Source organism: Bombus huntii, chromosome 1 (genome assembly GCF_024542735.1).
Source record: "Bombus huntii isolate Logan2020A chromosome 1, iyBomHunt1.1, whole genome shotgun sequence".
Lineage (NCBI taxonomy): Eukaryota > Metazoa > Arthropoda > Insecta > Hymenoptera > Apidae > Bombus > Bombus huntii.
The window spans coordinates 14,002,516-14,025,709 of NC_066238.1; the positions used below are offsets into that span (position 1 = coordinate 14,002,516).

At 34.9% G+C, this 23,194-nt stretch overlaps 2 protein-coding genes across 4 annotated transcripts; one reads left to right on the forward strand and one right to left on the reverse strand.

Annotated features, from left to right (window-relative positions):
* The first annotated feature begins 847 nt into the window (after window positions 1-847).
* On the forward strand, window positions 848-11,013 carry LOC126869374 (G-protein coupled receptor Mth2-like). 2 transcript variants are annotated; one of them, XM_050625828.1, is made up of 5 exons: window positions 848-2,173; window positions 5,947-6,025; window positions 8,506-8,690; window positions 8,758-8,923; window positions 9,761-11,013. In XM_050625828.1, the coding sequence occupies exons 1-5, from the start codon at window positions 1,345-1,347 to the stop codon at window positions 10,116-10,118; spliced, it is 1,617 nt and encodes a 538-aa protein (XP_050481785.1). In that variant the 5' UTR covers window positions 848-1,344; the 3' UTR covers window positions 10,119-11,013. The 2 variants fall into 2 exon arrangements, with proteins under 2 accessions (XP_050481785.1, XP_050481774.1); XM_050625817.1 differs by lacking the exon at window positions 848-2,173 and adding an exon at window positions 2,197-5,638.
* Window positions 10,880-23,010, reverse strand: LOC126868957 (pre-mRNA-processing-splicing factor 8). 2 transcript variants are annotated; one of them, XM_050624995.1, is made up of 30 exons: window positions 22,517-23,010; window positions 21,870-22,107; window positions 21,500-21,668; window positions 21,245-21,409; window positions 20,917-21,132; window positions 20,300-20,638; window positions 19,944-20,049; window positions 19,332-19,860; window positions 19,019-19,245; window positions 18,600-18,926; window positions 18,295-18,501; window positions 17,897-18,187; window positions 17,397-17,777; window positions 17,073-17,311; window positions 16,795-16,941; window positions 16,109-16,673; window positions 15,690-16,016; window positions 15,432-15,601; window positions 14,949-15,096; window positions 14,565-14,854; window positions 14,273-14,464; window positions 13,723-13,917; window positions 13,462-13,633; window positions 13,072-13,359; window positions 12,773-12,966; window positions 12,301-12,682; window positions 11,976-12,179; window positions 11,738-11,862; window positions 11,485-11,639; window positions 10,880-11,390 (listed from the first exon to the last, which is right to left on the reverse strand). In XM_050624995.1, the coding sequence occupies exons 2-30, from the start codon at window positions 22,087-22,089 to the stop codon at window positions 11,236-11,238; spliced, it is 7,125 nt and encodes a 2,374-aa protein (XP_050480952.1). In that variant the 5' UTR covers window positions 22,090-22,107; window positions 22,517-23,010; the 3' UTR covers window positions 10,880-11,235. The 2 variants fall into 2 exon arrangements, with proteins under 2 accessions (XP_050480952.1, XP_050480944.1); XM_050624987.1 differs by having other exon boundaries at window positions 21,870-22,110.
* Between the last annotated feature and the right edge of the window lie 184 nt (window positions 23,011-23,194).

Consider the following 23,194-nt stretch of genomic DNA (forward strand, 5'->3'; position numbering starts at 1 on the left):
TTATTTTCATTTTAGGAACTTAGATGTTTAAAAATAAATAACGTGTTGCGAAGATCATGAGACTCGTAAAATTAATTTGACCAAAAGTGCAAATTTCTTTTCGAATTAGTACATAATAGAGGACAAGATTTAATGACTCATTTTGAGATCAAATTTCAAATAAGTTGAGCGCATGTTTGTTTGTAACTTTTTAGTAGGGAAATTAGCTTACTGTACAAAATTGATAATTATATTTACAAAGCGCGCAAATAAGACGAAAAGAATATTATGTTCGTTTATGATTGATAATTTCCGAAGTGAAAATTTGTTTAATTACTCAGGATGTAAGAAAATAAAAAAATAACAGATTTTATTAGTATGAAGCAAGATTGTTTTGTTATTTATGCGAGTAAAATTAAGAAATACAAAAAGAATATGCGATGAAAAGTCAGAGTAAAGTCTGCCCCCTTTTCTTGTATAATTTTCATTTATTACATAACATAAAGTTAACGAAATTCTAAAGAAACTTGTCAAATTTGTTATATACATATCGCATACGTATGTGTGTCTAGAATTTAGTGCGTAATTTTGAATTTGACATCACTTTCAAAAGATTAATCATTTGTCGGTGGTAGGTAGTGATACTAATTAAAATTAAAACAAAGTATGATTGTGAAACCAGAAATGATATAGTCATAAACAAAGCGTAGAATTCAATAACTAACTTGATATAATATAATAATTATTGATCATTACACAGATTGATCTGCGTGGTGTGCTTAGACGTGTTCGAGTAAAGTGCTGCGCTCTAGTTAGCGATTGTAATGTTATCGAGATTGATGAACGAGTTACAGAATGAGAAAATGAAAAAGGGTAGTTGGAAGTGGAGACTGAAGCTATTCCGTAATACCATAGTATTCGGCTGGTACTCGTTCGGCATTGAGAGGAGCGCGCGCGCGCTCGCGCGTTACGATCAACAGAGGATCGAAAAATACTTAGGGCAGTTAGTCGCGAGCTTTGCGATTCATCGGGTGATCACCACCACATCATCAAGTAACGTGGACTTTCACGATCGTGCGAACAACGATGATTTTTTAAAGCATGCTGTTAGCCGGTGTTGAAAAAAAGGAAAATAAATAATTGGAAGAAACTAGGAAATCGAAATACACGTACACCTTGCAGATAATAGAGAAAGAAGTGGTAGAAAAAGAAACAGTCGGAAGGAAGGGGAAAGGGAAGGGGATAGGGAAAGGAAAAGGAAAAGGAAGAGAGAAAAGAAAAGAAAAAGAAAGAAAGAGAAAGGGGGTGAAAGACAGTGCGGCGCGATCTTGAGCGCGGGAAGACGCACGGAAATAGGCAATAACAATGCAGCATTTTTGCACGATTATTTGCGTAATTTTGTTCATTCTAATTTATCGATTAACAGAAATCAATGGGGAGGAAATGGAGAGAGAAGAAGATTCATTTTGTCGTCCATTCCCTGAAATTATTTTGCAAGGGACTAAGATCGATAGATCCGAGAACGGAAGCTTAGTGCACGATAAGTTGGTGTATCCTGCTGGATTGTATCGAGTATTTGAAAATAAAACATACGGATGCACATGTAATTTGCGAGCATGTTTGAGAAAGTGTTGTAAAAAAGACGAGATTTTAGGGAAAGGTATTCGGCCTAACTGTACTCGCTCATCAAACGGGTTGCCTGCTCCGGTTCTCGTTCTCAAGCAGCATCAACTCGCTACTGAGATTAAAGGAATATCCCGTATAGACGAACTGTTTTTTCTCGTGGAGGATATGCAGTGTCCCCAGAGGTTTATGCTCGAACCAGAACATTTCGAAGAAGATGAGTTCATCCTGCTACCAAACGGTACCCTCGAAACTCCGACCGTCAACTATGCAGCATGGAGTTACTGTTTCGACTGGCAAGAATCTTCCAAAAAGGTCGTCGCTCTAATTTGCTCCTCTAATTCGTCCATAATAAATGCTTTTTCTGATCCGGAGGAGTCTTTCGACATTGGCATCGTTATTTCTATACCGTTCTTTGTCGCCACCTTTTTCGTTTATGCGATCATTCCGGAATTGAGGAATCTCTATGGAAAGACGCTAATGTGTTATGTGGCTTGTTTGATACTCGCCTACTCTTGTCTTGTTTTTGCCAAACTGCATTACTTAGAGTTTGTCTTCTGCTCCACAATAGGTAAGCAATTTTATTTTATGCTGCTTGTTTCTTCTTCTCTCGCTCTCTCTCTCTCTCTCTCTCTTTCCGTTATACTTCTTTATCCCCTGCGCATACACGCACTCCTTTTCTCCCTATCTCTTCATTCGTTTCCCATACCATTATCCCCTCTTTTAGGTACTTTGATTTCTTTGATTAATCAAACATTACGCACGGTATGAAAGCTATGATATCGTTGTCCTATCAGTTTAAATTTCCGGCACACCTTCTTTCTTTCTCCCTCTCCCTCTCTCTCTCTCTTTCTTCCTTTTTTTCTTTATGATAATCTTCTTTTACGAATTCGCGATAAAGTCGAAGCAAGACGAAGGAACTGCGAGTAAATAAGATAATGTATCAAATTCTCTGTTATGAGAGTTGCACGTTGATCGTTTATTAGGTACGCATTAAATGTATATTATTTTGAGAAGTTTCGATGAGTTCTTTTTGCAAGGCTTCCATCACAGTTTCGAAAGTCTGGAGAATTGTTTTCGTCGAAAGATTAATCGAATTAGCACTATGTCTCATTCGCGTGACATCGTTCACTATATCATGGAATCGCACACGCACATGTCTTCCTTTACATACATATACGTATTATATGCCATACAAGTATATATATAGATTTATTATGTATATGTATATGTACAGTCGTACCCATAATTAATTTGTAAGTTAATGCTTATCGTTTTAGCGAATTGACGAGAAAAGGACAAATGACGCAAAAGAATCATATGATATACGTTCGTTATAAGAATGAAGTATACAGGTGTATATATATCTACGTACATTTATTAACATTTTAGCGTTTATATGTTAATAGTAAATGCATATATTATCGTCAATCTTTATTTGATACTTTGACTTTATTTACATATAACGTAAGCGTAATTTCAAAGTATTCAAAAGATCAGATACAATTGTCATTACAAGGCAATGAAATTACAACTCATCGACATAAATATAATAATAGATGATTAACAATGTAAGCTGTAGTCAAACAGAGATACCGGTTTCGTGAACAATGAATAGTTTGAATATGATCATTGATAGTTTGAAAAATGCTTATTGTTAATGTCGTGATGATCATTTACGCAAGAACGTGTAGCGTTCTCGTTCGAAGGTACTCCATTAATCTTGCACGATAACCGCGACGATGATTTGACGTTCCCGATGACAGCGATTCCATGTCGTTTTCCGAAATCACGGAACGTAAATAATATGCGTTTAACAATGTGATCGATCACGACAGAAATAACGTCGCTTCAGTTCTAGTTACAGCTTTGTTCGTAGATTTAATAGATATACGATCGATATTCTATTATTATTCTATCTATTACTCTAGATAGGACTAGTTTTTCCGTTGATTCGTAAAGTTGCTAAAAAACCGTCCTATCGATACTCAGATTAGCTGAACGACGATACGCGCCTGAAAGAAACTGATAAGAGGCAAACTAACTATCCAAGTCACTTACGATTAGTTTGGTCAAAGGCAAAGAAAAAACTTGTACAATTTCGTACTTGCAGAAACAAATAGGACGATAATTATTCTTATTTTGCCTTTTTCCTTCCTATTGCCAAAACTGAACAAGTTTTTATTTATCCTTGATCAATAGTCGGAATTTGCATTTCGACATATGTTTCGTGAATTCTCTGTCTCTTATCTTACGAATATGAAAATGAACAGAGCGAGGATGAGTCGTGATGTCTCTCCTTGTCATGTCGGGCATTGCCTAATTTCGTCTTCGCTGTATCTTCTATTTATCTTGCTTTCTCCTACTTTGCCGTGGCATGTGCTATACTATATTTACGTATTTACATATTTACATATAATGAGCGCAAGCGGAAAAATATCGAAATATCTTGTGGGAACTGTCTGCTCGATATCTACAACTGCGATCCAATAAGTGTTGGAGTTCTTGATCCTGGTGTATACGTAGGTATGTACCTCGATCGATCTTCTCGTCTTGCCCTCGATCGGTTGGATTGTTTGACTAAAAGTTGGTTCGTACATTGTACGTAGATACTTGCCGCGCTTTGTTTTACCTGCCTTCTTTGACATGTGTATGCGTTGGTAATAATTTGCGACTCATTCATCTTCGATCTTCGTCGAGTTATCTTTCCCGCCGTACGCGCGTTATCCCTCCTCCTCTCATTCTGCCCCATCTCCCACTCTCTCTCTCTCTCTCTCTCTACGTCTCTTCCAACATTTTCTTTAATATTCCTTTCGATTCGTAACCTTGAAACTTGTTTCGGCTGTTGGGCAGAAATGAAACGTTTAAGTTCAAAAAGAATGATAGGAAAAAGAAGAAAGAGGAAGAAATAGGGAAAGGGAAGCATCGAAATGGGTGTGGGAGTGAGAAAAAAGGGAGAGGGAAAAAAAGGACATATAGAATAATACAGGAGAAGGGAAGGAAAAAAAGGAAACGACAAAATCCATAGCAGTAGTCGGTCGGTTACAACGTGACGCGGCCAGGAGACGTTGTAGACGTTGCCAGTCGTTATATCGTTTCCGCATAACGCGATAATGTCTGTGGTCATTACGAATCCGGACGATTCATAAGCAGTTGCTCAGCGAAAACCTACCTAATAAGATGTTTCGTGTGGCGATCATCGGCCTATTATCTACGATACCCGCGATACACCCGATGGGACAACGATCCACGCAACTCCGTGATACAACAATGTTTCCTCGTCGAGAACACATCGCGTATGGATCAACGATGAAAGTGGAAAGTAGTGAGCAACCGGAATTGTTCCGATCGAACAAGAAGTACATCAAAGAGGAGAGAAATATTTCTACGATACCAAGTACAGAAAGCGTTGACTATTCGACCGAGTCGGCCAGTCACGCTGGAGGAGTAAGTCTGCTTATGTGTTGCTCGTACGGACATCGTTTGAGCAAGGACGGATGCATCAGAACGAATGACACCTTTCGCTTCCCGGCTCTTTACGATTCCAACAATTTGTCCTTAATTGACGAGGCACCGAATTATCAACGCTATTTCAAATTGGTCGTTAACAATCCTTGCATCAATCGTCAACGCTATAAACTTGACCCGAATGCGAATCCGATGGATGAGTTCATGCTTCTCGACAATGGTTCGATCTACATGAAAAACGAGGGTGATATTCTCCGAGATGTCAACTACTGTTTAGGTATCCTCGATACCAAACTGTTCGATGTGATTCTTTGTTTCAATTTGGGCGAGAACGAGGATACGCAGGAAACGACGAAAATCACAGTACTGTTTCCTGTTGGATTAATCATATCGGTGCCATTCTTGTTTGCTACGTTTGTCGCTTACATATTGATACCAGAATGGAAGAATATACACGGCCGTACGCTTCGTAGCTATGTCGGTTCTCTGCTGATCGCCTATGTGATACTCGCGGTCGTACAGATGACTCCGCAGCAACAGATTTCGGATACTCTTTGCATCGCATTTGGTACTCGTCGTATGCCGATTTTAACCAGTTTACCGTCATTTTCCCGATATTCTACGCTGCTTCTTATTCTACCTTTCCTCCACCTTACCATTGTTTCTAATTACGTAACGCAATTATTTTAGTCCGTACGTCCGTAGCACAACGCGGGTATTCCCATATTTATCCGCATGCTTATACATCTTACTCTATTCTTTGCAATTCTTTTATTAATTATGTTCACTCGCTTAGCGGCTCTATAAATTCATACTGTGTATTATATGACAAATGCATTTCTATGAACGGTGTACTTAAATCGAATTCTGTTTCAGCGTTCATCATCCACTTCTCTTTCTTGGCCAGTTTCTTCTGGTTGAACGTTATGTGTTTTGATATTTGGTGGACTTTCGGGTAAGTTATATTTACGTATGTATGTAAGACTTGGATCATTTACATATCGATTCCAAGTCATTCTTCATCTTCAACATTTCTTCTTGATTCGATGGCGTTAAGCCGAGTCTAAGTACGACAAACTAAAGTGTAATTTGACTAGCAAGCTTACAACTTATGACCGTTTAATCGTTAAAAGCTTATTGTAATCGATGGTATACGTGCCGTGAAACGTATTACAAATACTATTATATCTCCTATTAGCCTTCTAGCTAAAGCAATTCGATAGTTGACGAACGTCGAAGAAAATTGATAGCGGCATAAACGCGAATTAATATCCGGTTCGTGACGGCACGTGTACACTTTGCAAACATTCTTAAATTAAGTTCGATCGGTCCACGAAGTGGAAGTGGCTCCTTTTTCGAGTACTTTTACTACTTAGACGTCTCCGTCCATGACGTATCGATTTAATGTCTCACATTGTCGTTGATGTCAACGATGACAACAATAATGATAACATGTCTTTTCTCTGTTCTCTGTTCCAATTTTCGATCGATCCGATCTTGTCTCTTCGTATACAGACCATTTTTCCCAACTTGTTACTATTATGATAACCATCTAAAATTCATTTATTCCGCTATATTAAATTTATTTCATTCATTTATTCCGTTCGTTTATTTCGCTATATTAAAACGACAATGACGAGCGTATTTAAGTGGTAGAATCGCGTATAGGAGCGAAACGGTTGCGTGTTAAAAATCGCAAATAACGATCTCTACTTGCCGGAACGAATTCTTATAAAAGTAGCAGCTCTACCTACATATATATCTGTAAAGCGCCAGGTGTACAGCAAACAAATCGTGGCGTATTCTCTAAACAAACCTCGAAAGCTCGGAATTGCTCTTTTCCTCGACACCGACGCCGACGCCACACCGACGCGACGCCATACCGACGCCACTTCCATGCCATGCTAATGCCACATAGTGTCGATATACACACATAGTATGCGTATACTGTTATGTGTATGTATATGTACGATGTGTACGTGCCGATATCGATTCCGATATTTTGCAAATATTAAAACTACGATAAAACACGAAAGTGGAAGGAATTTTAATTTTCGAAAATAAAATCAATGGATAAGCAACTATTACATGATTCGCATGATTTACATGTTTTACAGATGTCCCAAACAGATTTCCAGTTGTTAATCGCAACACGCACTGTAGATTATTTTATATTAGACTATGATACGTAACGATATATCAACGTCTGAATTTTCTTCTCACATCAGCTGAGAAGATTACCGTACGATAATGTTACGTTATTTATTGTCGGCTATCTTTCCAACTTTCCTTCATTTGTCGAATTCTATGGAATTCGCTTTTTCAACGAAATCACACATTCTATAGTCATTGTATAGGCATATCGATATTTTTAAACGTTCCGCGAATAGAATAACGTTTCAAGAAGAGAATCGCGTGACGAGAATGTCGCGCCCGAAAATTCTAACCACTATACTACATTTTCATATCATTTGTAGCGCATGTGTAATCGTAATACTACGAATGGTCGTTCGTAGTACACACGTGTACTTGCTCTTTTTGCCAAGCCCTTTTTATTATATACGTAAATTTAAGTAAGTAGAGATACGTAGATGTGTGCGAGTATAATTAAGGGCGTGACTACGCGGTGCGTTACGGGTACCCATGTCGTCCCCTATTTAATGACCTCGATTCAGCTGATGTGATCATATACATAATATATACTTACTTATATACAATATACATACACACATACGTGTGCGGACACCAGTGACATCACTCGCCATCAATCACAAATTACCTCCGCACTTAATTCGGACGATATATCCGTAATACTCGCTCCTCATATCTTTTCGCAAATATCACCCATCTGTTCGCAATTATTTTCTCCCGATAAAGTTAACCTCAACGAACGAATGAACAAACCAATTCCAATTCTAATTCTACAAATCGTCTATTTCCTTCATTTACGACTATTTGCAATTGTTTTTTATTTTTCGCTTTCTTTATTCTTCTTCTTTGTTTTCGATCGTGTCGATCAGTTGCGCGTACATCTCTTGAAAAATTCCAATGAATCGAATTGCGTTTTTATTTTCCAACATGTACTCGAACGAAGCTCGAATAAATAGGGTAAAATGAGACGAAACGGAATAGAATACGGAAATCATGATTTCGATATCACGATCGTGTTAAAGAAAGGTAAAAGCGTTATGTTTTTATGCTGTGCCTCTAAAAAGCGAAGAGTTAAAATCTCACTTTCGTAAGATGCGATAAGTACGAAATACGAAATGCGTCATCCGGAACCACAACTTGCGCGTATCATATATCCTATATGTCGAAACTAATTTGAAACCTGAAAGTGAAAGTGTGTCAACTTTTCTTTTCTATTTTATTCTATTTGCTTTCGTTTTTTGTCGGTTTTCCACATTTTCTTATCCAGGGATTCCTGATTTTCAGAGGTTTCCGATCTCTACATGGCAGCGTGAAGCAAAGGGAGCGAAAAAAGTTTTTAATATACTCCGTTTACGCTTGGGGTTGCGCATCGCTACTCACCGGAATTTGTGCCATTATGGACTTTCTTCCTGACATTCCAGAGCATTTTATCAAGCCACAATTTGGCAAACATAATTGCTGGTTTACCAGTAAGTGCTCATAAACCTAGTCTCGATAATTTGATTCTAATTTTTTATAATTTCGATACTGTTACAGCCAACAAGGCAAGGGCGATATACTTTTACGCGCCAATGGGCGCTACTGTGTTTTGCAACATATGCCTTTTCATCTCCACGGCGTTGAAGATCGTGCGACATAAAAAGAACACTGCTCAACAGCTTAAAAGCATAGACAGTAGGCGTCACGACGACAATAAACAATGGTACGTTTTCTTTTTTATTCGTTTACGCAATGAAATTGAAAAGTTCTTTCCGTTTGAAAGCTACTCAATTTTCTTACTTACCTACAAGTAACACTAAACTACCACTATGAAGATAGAATAGCTCTGTAATTACAAAATCGCGACATTTTGTTTTCTTTCCTTTAATTACATCGATGTAATTGGACGTTATCCCTCTTATTATACGCCTATGTCGATAAAATTATTTTCGGACCTTCTCTCGGAACGCGTAAAACAAAGATTTTCCCATGGTTCGATTTGTTTTCGTAATGACGGAAGAGGCGGGTCCCTCTCACGTAACAAATACATCCGTCCGAACAGGGTCTCGCTCGCGATCGCACATTTCATCTTTCAAACTTGCCATCGTTTACATCTACGTACCAGCTGCTACTACATACTTGGAATACGTATTACAAAACATGTATCATTCAAATTCTTTCTACAACGTTATTCATAGATAAGATTGCGCGTATAAGATTTTAGGATACCGTATACGAAAACATATACGTTATACATGCGCTTACGGGCGCAGTTCGCATGATATACAAGCTCAATTTCGCCAGAACATTGTCAGTATCACATATACACACTGCCATCTGGCAAAGTAGAAGAAGTAGTTGAACATATGCCGTTGTAATAGCAAGATTGACATTGTCCACTGTCAGTGGTATTGTCAGTAACTAATTTCTTTGCGATCTTTGACAATGCCGACTTCGCATATTACTAGCCACATCCGCGGAACTCCTGTAATATATACACACATATAGCTACTTTAATTTTTCACTTTACCATATTTTAATTTTAATTCGTTTTATTCAGGTTCAATCTATATTTGAAACTCTTCATCGTAATGGGCATTAATTGGTCAATGGAAATAATATCATGGCTCTGCAACAATTCACCGGCTTACATTTGGTATCTTACAGATCTTACCAATACTTTGCAAGGTGTACTCATCTTTTTAATTTTCGTTTGGAAAGATAAAGTCAAACGACTGTTATTAAAAAGATTCAGTTGTCACAGAAAAAACATTCTTTCAAGAAACTCGACTCGCAGTGCTTGTCATAGTTCAGCGACATCTCGTACTTGCACATTGACGACGACGACACAGTTTCAGGAGAAAATCGATCCCTATTCGAATGAATCTTCTCCCGGCAAAGCAATTGTTATGAATTAACAAGAATCACAATTAGCCTGGAAAGATTTAAATATATGTGCACTTTGATGTTTGCGCGATTCATAAATACGTATGGCCCATGCAACTATTTTTCGCAAAAACATCACAATTTTCTTCGTTTAACTTCATTCACATATCACATTCGTTACGTTCACATGAAAACCGTGAGAAAAATAATGCAGCGAATTATATTGAATTGAAATGAAACAGAACGTATCGAACTGAAACGGAACGGAAATCGATAAAAAATAAAATAAATCAATAAAAATAATATAGGAAAAGAAGGAAACTTTGAAAAATGTTATTAGTTGGTGCTTGTCATAAATGTTGACTCGCTTAATATTCGATTCGCGTTGAATACTTAATCGATTGATGAAGAAACGAAGAAATGTTGAATGTATATTTTATCGAAGCATATCTAGTCATCGTTAGTGGGCTGTCTTTCTAACGTTCAAACTTACTACCGTATGATTGTTAGATATTTGCATATGAAGCGTTCAACTTTTATTTTATATCGTATAGAAAGTTGTAATCACCGCCAAGAATATGCAAATATAAATTAAGAATCTTTGGAAATTTTCAAGTTTAATATCATTCTATCGCCGAGATATTGTACGAATAAATTAGGGTTACTTTACTATAGTGACACTCTTTTCTCTTATAATATATAAGTTCTAATAGTTATAATTTTATTCAATGATCAATATGACGAAAATTTCATCGAATTTTATGTTGTAAAATAAGAAAGTAACAATATCGCATTGTTATGTATATCAAAATGTATATTATTTGCTATTCTTATTATGTTAAATATGATAAACATTTTGTACATTTTTCTTATATGTATAGTATACATGTTGTACATCTAATTAAACACACATTATATATATATATATATATATTTTTTTTTATTCTACAAAGCTATTAAAATACAGTACAAAGTAATTAATATATAAAGTAATACTATACCGAACCTATTTATCAAACATCATGTACTATGAGTTTCCAACTTTGTCATAAACTGTATTGTTTGTATTAAACGGGTAAATGTCATTGTTGCTTTGCCATGAACTCCATAATTCATTACACCTCGGTCCCTTCTTTCGCTTTCATCCATTTATGCAAATACATCTTCTCTATCGGCTCCAACGCCTTCTCCATCCTCCAAGCTAGAGAAATTCAAAAAGTGGGCAGGTCTGTGGATTTCGTGATAGAATTCTTTCGGATTCGCCAATTGCAGCTCATATTTCATATTTGGATCATGTCTCACACCTGTGATTACCGAAAAAGATAATGATAAGATTGTAAAGTATAATATTCAGCTATCAACAAATGAGAGTAATCAAATCAACCACATATATCTTACCCATAAAGTTATAATTCCAAGACCCTTGACTCGGAACCATGAAAAATCCAAGGAAACGATCAGACAATAACATTTGTACTTTTTCATAATGACTCGGTAGATAACCTTTAGGATTATTTCCTTTGTCGGTATTTTGCTTTCCCCATTCGAAGCCACTAAAACATAAACATATGTATAATTTGACAACAATCAGAGGAATCGCGAGATATTTAAAGATAATGATAAACGACCACATTTTGTTCGAAATACGAACCTAGGTGTTAATTTGTATGCCGTAAGAGAACAAGATCCTGGCGTAAAACTACAAGTAATAACGATAGTTTTTTCTCCATCCCAAATTGGATTTTCTGCCATTATTCGAGCATGCGTAGATATATCCTAATAAAATAATGCCGTATTAACACAATATATAATACAATGTATCATAGAACAAAGAATAGCCTTAAACCAAATTCGTTTAATAAACATGTATCCAACAATATAATATTAACCTGCGGTGACAATTGTGGCAACTCGTTAGGTTGAGTATGAATCCAACCAAGAGGCTCCATCTCTTTGAGATATTGATGATTCGGAAGTGTATTAGGCAAATGAACAGTTTGATGGGTACCCCATTGTGGAGCCATAACTATACATCGTATTTCTTTAACTTGTGGATTATCTGGTGGACTAATCCCATATAAATACCCCGCGATCTATATAAAAGAGAAAGAAGAAAAAGGAAAGATTAATTAGATATTATCCGTAATTTCTCTGATATTGAGCTGTACATATATGTATACTTATTAAATCAATTATTTCATAAGAGAGACATACCTGCGCTCTCAAGTCCGAAATGGTAACAAATTTTTTAAGAACATTCTTTGGCAAAATATAAGTGTAACCAGTCTCCTTAATGTCATCAGACGATACATATATATGATTGGTCCGAAGATGCAAATTAGTAGCTGAAATTGCTCTTACTCGCCATTCAGTCTTAGAACTAAACGTTTGCGTTTCGTAATTAGAAGTTGTTGCTGTAATAATTTCGTCCCCGTGTTTATTTACTGTTCGTGTAGTTGTCGCTGTAAGCTGCGATTGTTCTTTTGTTTGCTTTTCTATTTCAGCGATTTGTTGACGTTGTGCAGATGGTGCACTAATTTCCATACCCAAAATGATATCTCGAATTTCTGACTGTGTCAGCGATGCAACGTTTACACTGAGACCAATACAAAATTTCCAGTTACTCTACAGTCATACTTTGTACATATTGTTATAAAGAAAGAAAAAGATTAGATATTGTACGTACTTGTTCTTTTTACCATAATCGGCTAAAATAAGATCTTTTAATTGTACTTCGACTTTAATCCATTCATCATCTGTTAAAGAAGGCCATATATGATGTGGTTCTGTTATGGTTGTCTTGTCAGGTTTTAAAACAACCTTTGTTCTCTCAGTGTTGACATGTAATGCGCGAAGGATAAGAATCAAACGTGAGAAAGCCTATAAATAAATAAATAAATAAATAAAATGATTCATAATTCATAATAGGATAAAAATAAACAGAGATGGAAGAAGAAGAGGAAAACATTTATTAATAATAATTACCGTGTACGATGAAATAGTTTTCAACCAATCATCATACAAGTTAAATAACACCATTTGAGGTTCTGTTGCCTTCAATATTAAGTCACCAAACTTTTCGACTTTCAAACAAGCCTGGAATGGTAATTGGAGCTCCGATCCTTTTATAACAATGTTCGGGAAATCGAGTAAATGCACTTCCAAGGGATCCAACATTCCCTTTCTCGTTACTATAATCTGCTTAGGTTGTTCTTCAACCGGTAAAGATCGAATAAGTGCAGCTACTTCTTCAGCAGTTTTCCATTTTGCCAACTGTTACATGAAGACGCAATTTTAACAACATTAACTATTTTTTTAATATAATATAATTTTCAAATTTAATTATAATGAGTATGCTGAATGCATATTACGTACCTGACCTAAACGCTTTTGACCAGCCCAAACAGAAGTATGAATAATTTTTAAAAATAATTGGCCAGTCCGAGGATTAAAAATAAAGATAGCTCCATTTATAGGCTTTGTCGTTAAATTACCTTCAAATGTTTTATGAATTGTAACACGGTAAACGTTAGTATCATCGACAAACCTAATAGATTCGAAAAATGAAAGATCTTTAATATAAGTGTATATTTTTGTTTCATACTAATGAAAATATATAAAAAAAGATAGAAATACCAAATAATTTGATTTGAAAAGAGTTCCCCATAATTTTGTGAAGATAGATATGGTTCTGTAGGTTCCGATGAATAAAGTTGCAATGCTTTTCGAATGCGTTCTCTCAATACGTATAAAGCCGGGTTAGCCTTCATTATTTTTGCCATTGCTTGCTGTATAAGAGGCTTACATCCTGGGAACCAGTTACCATAGGCGCTAATAAACAAAATTGCTATGTTTACAAGATATTCCTGCAGTGAATAATACATTTATATTCACGGATATTGACCGGTTACGATTATTTTTTCGAGTAGCGATGGAGGAAAAATCGCCTACCGTCTTTTGACTCTAACACGCGCGTTTCAATTTGTCCATTTGACTTTCAAGGAATGCATTCCAGTAAAGAGAATGCATTCCGACTCTGTATCCGAAGTATACGAACAAAATAAGACAATTATGGACTGAACAGTTGATGCAATGGAGAGACATCATTCCTCAATAATCATTGATCAGTCAATTTCTGCGAATTTCAGTATAGCGTTACTGAATACAAATACTTAAAAATATATACCTATGTAAATTATAAGCCAAATCGATAGCAATTAATAGCCCTGTTGGTGATGGATAAATAGACATATTGTCTGTTGTGTAATCTAAAAATTTGGCCCTAGCATATCGTTCAATATCGTGAGAATCATAATCTCCCCATCTAAGCTGTACATCTATCCAATATTTTTGTGTGGTAGTATTATCCATAAGATCTCTGTTAAAGGAATGAATTATTAATAATAGATACTGAGCTCAGTTCTAAGTACGATAATACGAAATTTATATAGAAAGCTAAAAAAAATGTGACTACTTACTTTGAATCAGCGAGTAGCGATGGCCTAGAGACATTCCACTTATATGCAGAGAAAAGCAAAATATCGGCGCAGGAAGAATTCATCTTGTACGATTTTCTAGGATGAATGGTCTCTTTTTGAACAGTTTCGATTTCCAATGCATCCAATTCTTGATCGAAAACTTGACAAAGATCCATCACTATCGATTCGTGTACTTTTTGCCACAAGTGAGCACGAAATATTTGAATTAGCGAAATCTTTAGCGTTGGAATTTTACCATGCATAAATATTCCTGTTAAATCCAGTTGTACCTAATGATAAATAAACGATCCACTTATGTCAAGAATATACCTCTGATTATGATCCATCAAATAATTATAATCCATTAACATGATGAAATATTACCTGAAAACCAACGTACACGTTTGCTCTGTTAATAGTTGGTGACCACCATAAAGTGAATCGACGATTTGGAATTTGATTTAAACCAGACCTTTGAGCGTTAGTCAGTTTCTTATATTTCATAGATTCTTCGAATCCAGATGCTTTCTCCCTAAGTAAAAGAAACGACAAGTAACAAACTATGGATTCTTTTACCAATTTTAAAATTTTGAAATAAATTAAAACTAAAAGAAAAGAAAAGCGAAGAAAGGAGAAATCAATCTTCTTTGTTTCAATAAACATGGATACATATATTAAACGAGTAAAGTATGTATGTACACTTAAATTTGCAATTATTAAATCTGTTTTTTCACTCTTTGGCTTGCAGTGTTTTGCAAAAACACTAATTGCAAAGCTAATTGCATGTTTATATTCACGATTATTAATTCTCTGCCAAATTAACTAAGTTATTCCCTATTATGATTTCAAAAAATTACAAAATCTTACCAAAAGAGACCTTCCCATGTTGGGAAGTATGTCCCTTTAAAGAGAGTATGTTCCAAAATACCCTCTACACCGCCAAGAGCCTGTATCATATCTGTTCGGTAATTATTTAAATTCCATAATTTACCATCATGACGTTGATGGGTCCACCAGAATGGATTTTGTTTTAAGACCTGCAATTACGTATAAAAAATATAATATTTTCACATGCATAAATAAGATGCAAAGATTGATATTGCAATAAAATACGTGAGACAGTACTTGATACTGTTTAAATTCTGTACGTATTCTCCAACCCTTATCGTAGGCAAGAGTGTGTCTGTCTTTCTGGAACAGTGTATTTATTCTAGGGATACCACGATCCCAACTATCTTCAAGATCTTCCAAAGTAAGTCTACGATTTTGTGCATTGGCTTCTTGTCGCTTCAACGCATATTCCGCCCATACTCGTTGGGAATCTATAAACTCGGATTCCCAGGGTTGAATGTACCGATATAAGTTTGGAATTAATTGATCTTCATCGTGACTCATGCCTGAACGAAAATGCGTAATACCAACGTCGGTTTGTTTCGACCATCTTAAATCCGACTATAACATTTTATAGTTCTATTATATATGTTGTATTTGAAAGTGTCTGAAAGAATTAGCTATCGAAGAAATTTTTAAAAATAATAATCTACCTGAGGTATAAGTACATGTCCCATCGAAAGCATTCCAAGCCCACCCAATTCCTTCGGTGTATAAAACACTACTGGTGGAAATCGCGAAGGCATTTTTGAATTAAGACCAATCTTGATACGCGTTTGAATTTTATTTTCGCATTTAACCAATAAATCTAGAAGTTCTTGTGTGTTCACCACAGCTTCGCGGAAGTAGGTCATGAGTCCAATTAAAGCTGTATTCCATTTGTTAACGATCTTCGTGAAGGTTGTGGATCCAGAAGCCATAAGGATTTGCCTAACTCTGTTATGAAATCGTTGCAGACTTTCATCATCGACTCTCAAGAAACACTGAGCCGTTCTTTCTTTTGTAATTTCGTTTTGTAAATTCCACACACCATCCCTATGCGTGAACTCCTCGTGCGTAGTTCTACATTTTGGCAAAATTCTGCACTCAAATCCACTCATATTAAATAACAAATTAGGATTATCTTTACTATATACACTAACAAAACTATTTTCCCATTGTATCGTAGTCGTGGAACGGGGTAAACGATTTTTAATATCCCAAAATACAGCGCGACCTCTGGAAATAAGAAAATAAGAAATTTAAAAAAATGAAGAAAAACAAAATGAATTCAAGATTAATCTACGGTAAATGAAATGACAAAAAGAATTAAAGAATCATTCAATCATTATTTACTTACAAATTAACGTCATGCTTCATAAGACGCATTCGCGCATCTCGGGGCCAACACTTTTTATTATTATAACCAACGATATTTTCATTATTAGGATCTGGATGCTCCGTTAAATATCTCTGAATTAGATCTCTCGCTTCATCGGCAGAAAACCTATTAACATAGAATACAAAATTAAACGTCAATTGACATCCCAACAACTTGATCAAAAATAGACAGAAATTTATGTTTTGTATACATGAAGAATAAAACGATTCGTCGAACGATAAGATATAAAATCTTACCTCAGAAACAAATGTATTCTATCTACATATCTGCAATATAACCTAATAGGATGTGCTGTTTCTGAAGCTACGTCTTGAAAAGTTAGAAAATCATTTGGCATTTGGGGTGGGCCAGCCATTTCACTAGCTCTTTGTAATCCAAGAACCAACAAGTCTAATACCAGACCATAATATTGCGCTATAAAAGACGCAAATTGTAATCCTCTAATTATTCCATAACTGTTAGTATGATTCATATCCTAGAAACAATCGCATATATTATATTTTTCTTTCTATTTAACAAAAAGAATCGATACATGCTCTTTAATGAAATAAAGGATATACCTTGTAATTTATGACAACGTTATTCTTTGCAGTCATATAATCGGCTATGTTATGATCAACGATCAATCGAAGCACTCTATTCAATAACGTCAAATCGATTTTTTCATACAGTTTCTCGAATTTTGATTCCAACAATACATTACATTCCCCTTCGCTAACATCCCAAACATCTTGTAGATTATTGATACCTTGACACCATTTATATACCAATAGAGGAGGTGGTTCTGTATCTGAAGGTTTAACCCATGGTGGAAATAATCTTCGCTTATCTGCTTCATACCACAAGTATTGATCTAAATAGGCATCCGTAATTTTTTCAAGCGGTTCGACGTCGTAAACGGGAATCAGATGACTATAAAGATCCATGAATTCTATTCCCACCTACAAAAGGAACACGTGTAAGTTTTGTAATAATGAACAAATCCAAAATGTGGAGGTTAGAAAAGATAAGTAATTTAAAAAAAAGTAAGTAATTCAAAAAAGTAAGAACAAAATTTTACCTCTTTGAACGTTCTTTGGGTGAGAAGATGACGTTTAATTCTAGACAGTGCTTCATGAGGATTGTCATATGCTTGTTCTATCAAACCGAGTTCTTCGCGTTGACTTTGATTAAGCCTCGATTTGACACTATATGCTTCCTTTAATCGTTCCAAAGCTAATATCAAAAGCTTGGTGTCATGTTTATAAGACAATGGTGGGAAAGGTATAGGAGCAAATCTTCTCGATTCCAACCAATGTACAGTTGTAGTATATATAGCTACAGCTTCCTCTGGGGAAATATACGGACCATCCTGTGTGCACAACAGACGAAATGTTTATAAATTAATGATTAAATTTTAGAAGACATATGATAAGTACACGAAGAGTGTACTTTGTAACTGTTCATTTCTTACTGTACCTTCAAATAATTATGCTGTCGTTCTTGTTCGGCTTTCAGATAAAGTCGGGTGAGACGTCCAAGATTCTTTTTACAAACAGTTTTATCCACGGTAGCACCACGTCTAATACGTTCTCGATTATAATGCGCAGTATTGGTCCACCAATCTGCCTTCATTTTAACATAACGAAGAATCATATTTTCGATCGGTATTGGTAATCCCGGAACCTACGGAAAGTAGTTAGAGAAAAGAAACCGTAATAAGTCTTAAACAGAAATCATTAGCAATAAGTAAAGAAATCGGAAATTAATTATGATAGACGAACCTTCCACGGAATATTAGCCTTCCAACATCTCCACGCCTCGCTAAGATGCTGAAGTATTGTTCGGGCTTTATTCTGTTTGATTCCCTCTGGCATCATATCTACAATGTCGTGCATCACTGATGCTCTTAGCTCAAGATCAAAATGCGACTCTACTCGCTGTTTCGTTACAGTTTTCGCGACTCCCTTTGAATGGCGACCTTCGAATTGCCTAGACAACAAATTCCCTAACCATCTTTCCAATAATGGAGTAATACCCCTCATAAAGAAAAGCCATACTCTCCAGCCAGGTGCCCAGAATCCACATCCGGGACCTTTCCCGACAGGACCCTATTCATTCACATATCAAAAGTAACCAATGATCCGTTTATTTTATTTAAATGATATTAATAATAGCACACGATTTAATCTAACATCCTTACCGTATTAAAGCGATAATAAATTAAATGTTTTAAGTCTTTGCACATCCTGATTTGTCGCATTAGTTTATATTTATACCGATACATTCCAGTTAACTGACCAACGTGTGCAAAAATATATTGCAAACCATCCGCGAGTTGAAATGCATCAACATTATTCAAACGATATTGTACGTGAGAATCGATGATCAATTTCGTCAAACGGAGAATCTCACGACACAAATGGAAAGCTGAAAAAAGTTAAAAGACCAAAAACTTTATGTCGAAATTCGTAAAATGTATACATTGTTTTTATGTGTTTAAACCGATGACTCACCATTTCCAAATCTAGATTTCTTTCTTTCTTTCGTCGTTAGAGTTTTTACTGGTTTCAGGTTAAAATTGTAATCTAAATGAAGATAATTCAAATTTTTTCTGTGAATTAGTAAATTTAACATGTTATATCCTTGTCTACAGACTTGTAAACCAGCTTCGACCCAATCAATTGTAGTTGTTTGGAAAAATTTCGTGGATTTGAACGACCGGAACAAATAACGTTTCTTTTGTGGTTTAGGATGTCTGTGTTTCAGTGCATTCAACACAAAGTATTTCAACAACTTTTGATAACTAACTCGAACTTTAACAGGTTGTCCTGGTGGACAATGTTCTCTATACCAAGATTTCACTAGAGGAATGTCAATGGCCCTTCTTGTTCTGCCAGAACGGGTATTAAATGGCCTTGGTGCCCATAATAAAGCTATACCATTTGCTGTGTTGTCTGTATATAATGGAGTTTCTTGAAGGAAAGGTTGCACTTCTTCAGGAAGCACAAAATCTTCGTCATCTTCGATTTGTGGCTCCACAGTCTAAAAAAACATATGTAATTCATGCATTCTACCGATTTAACGAATACTCCAATTAATTATACACTATATATCATGCTATTTACCTTGAGGGAATTTCTGTGAGAAATAGGGTTAATCAAGGGATCAAAATAAAATGCAGGTAAGTCAGGATCTTCGGTTTTTATATAAACAACATTTGGTGCGTGATACCTGTAAATATCATTTGAGAATTTCATTAGAAAATCAAATTACATACTGTCATATTTTAAAAATTTTTACAAAGATTGTAGGTGATTTCAGCAGTTGCCTTTTATACTTTACAAAGGATACGAATAACAATCACCACTACATTTCTTTACCACGCTGCTAGTAAGACTTTAATGTACTAAGCATTGACAAGTCTCAAAACTTATGTGGAATTATTTATTGTACATATTTATTGAATGATATTATTACTTACCACGATAAATGTACAAAATGTGGCATGTTGTTATATAAATAAGGAAACGCAATGCGGTATTCTGTTCTTATAGGCTGTCTAATAATAATTTTATTAATATCATTAAACTCATTCCAATCTTCATCAGCCGCATTTGAATCCTTCACCAATGGTTCAAATTTTGGTCCACCTGGTATAGCCATATTTAATGCCTTTGCAGTAAAAAACGACTTTGGGTCAAAGAGATAAAAAAAGTTATGGTCAACCAAATCCGTCAATAATTGATTAGCTAAACGATATAAAGTCGCCATTTGTGGTAAAGTCAAATTCCACCTTCGGTAAGTAGATCCATTTACGTGTCTGTAATGTTATTAGCAATTAAACAAGATTTGATAAACAATATTTACATTGTAAAATGTATTTCATACACAAAGCAATAATTCAGTTTAGCGTTTTGTCCAGCTAATAGTAACTCGTAGTACTCATCTCGGATAAGACTGACGAATTACTATAGCCATCAACTCACATGTTAGCTGATCTCAGGACCCCTACGCAATTCATCATATGATACTAACTATATGATATAAATAGATGTAATGAAATGTCTGTAATTAATTCAAACAATATTTAACACCTACTTTGTCCCAACAAGTGGTTTATGTTCATAGAACCATAATGCCACGGATTCATCCTCCTCTGAATCCAATTCAATTTGAATAGCTTCCAATGGTTCTACATCCAAAACGTTGTCTGCGTAATCCAACGGAGGTTCTTCGTCATCGAAGGGCGGAAACCTCATTCTTTTGAAATGCCTACGATCCCTTTTTTCTCTCCTCATCATAATCCACATTGTACTAGATAATAAAAATAGAATATGTATATATATACTACACACACACGCACACACTTTATTTCTTATTGGATATTGCATAAATGCAAACAAATGTAACATTTTTTTCAGCTTACCCCCATTGTGCAATATATACAGGTTCAATAACCCAAGGAATTTCATTCACAAATGTAATTGCACCTGTGATATGATACAGCACCTTTACATCTCGAATTTGTTCCCAAGGCATAGGCATATTTTCTAGAAGTTTCATAACTGCATGAGGCATGTATTTTAATGCTCTGAAACGGAATTAATTAAACAGAGGAATTGTTTAATCTTTCTTTCACTTTATGAAAGACATCAAAGTTCAAATATATCCATTTACTTACCCTAAATAAACACGTTTATCATGTCTATATTTCCGACTGCTCATGTCTCCATGATCTCTAATAATTTTTCTTATATGTTCCGGGGGCATATGTTCTTTTTGAGCATCCACAAAACCAAACTTTCTTTTCTCTGCAAATCTTTTTGATTGAAGTTGCTGCCATTTTTGAGCTAAAATTACATAAAATATATAAATATTTATAATATATTAATATAATTAATATATATATATAATTTATAATATAACACCAATATACAAAAGATTAAATTAATTTCAGCTTTATATAAATATCGTATCATAAATCTTTAAATTTATATTGTAATAATTTTACTTTTTTTTTTTTAATTCAAAAGATGTTAATTTTTAAGCACCTTTTTCTTGAAGTTTATCTTCTGACAAAACTTCAGGTTGTTTAGGCATTTGTGGCAATGGGGGTCCAGCTATTGCTTGCATATGAGCATGATGTGCAGCTTGTGCATGTGCAGCTGCTTGAGCATGAGCCTGAGCTGCAGCTAACTGAGCATGAGCCTGTTGTTGAGCCATCATCGTGGCCCAAGGGTTTGGGCCCAATAAATATGGTGGAATCGACATTCTTTTTAAATTAAATGACTACTAAAAGAAAAGGAAAAAGTTATTTATAGCAATAGAATGTATTTCAAGTATTTTGGTAAAATGTTTGTATTTAACATAAATTGGTGATATATACATCCTATAATTGTAATAAAATATTATTTGGAATTCATATACATATGTATATAAAACAATAAACAATACATATTAATACAATTACAAACTGTTCTAAGCAGAGTTCCAAACAAAAATACTGTTAGAAACAAGTAAATATAAAGCCGACTAATTATAACCAACATGATATGATAATATAAATGTATTACTGCAGATATAAATAATTACAAATTTAATTTAACCAATATTTTATTTTTCATTTAGAATTAATATTGATTTTTACTATGTAATTTAACAATATTTTTTTCGAAAAATTAATAAATCGTAAACTTACTTTGATATTATATGGTAGACATTCAGCACGGACATAAATCAAACAGAACTAAATAATATAGATGTTCCACTCTACAGTATATTTAATTTACTAGCCATATACAATGAACAATACGGCAACACCGCTATATACATTAACATTCGACTATGACACATTACACCATCGCTATGACCTAAAACAACTTGTTTGCAAACAATTCTATTACACGTAAAAATAAGATATGAAAATATAAAGATTTATATAAATATGAAACAAACTTACGCTATATACGTATATCATACGCACATACACATGTTACACTGCACTATGATTTAATTCAATGTTCGTACAACTGTTTATGATCATTTATCATAAGAATGAACAAATATTTCATAAAATTATAAGAAACCATATCAATTAGGTGAGCTTATATCACGGTTGTATTATATCTAGTTATATTGCAGGCACAAATTGTATTTGCGTCAAGACCAGATTCTTCCATTGTTGCCATTCAAATTCAGCTTAGTGCCATGCTAGTGTCGGTTATGTGTTTACACTTACCTTAACTACTTATTATAGATGTCGCATCGATAAACCTTTTCACTTTTTATTCATTTAAAAATATGCATATCGTCAAAATATTTAAAAATGTAAAAGAATTAAAAGAAACGAAAGAAATTGTTTCTAATATAAGGTCAC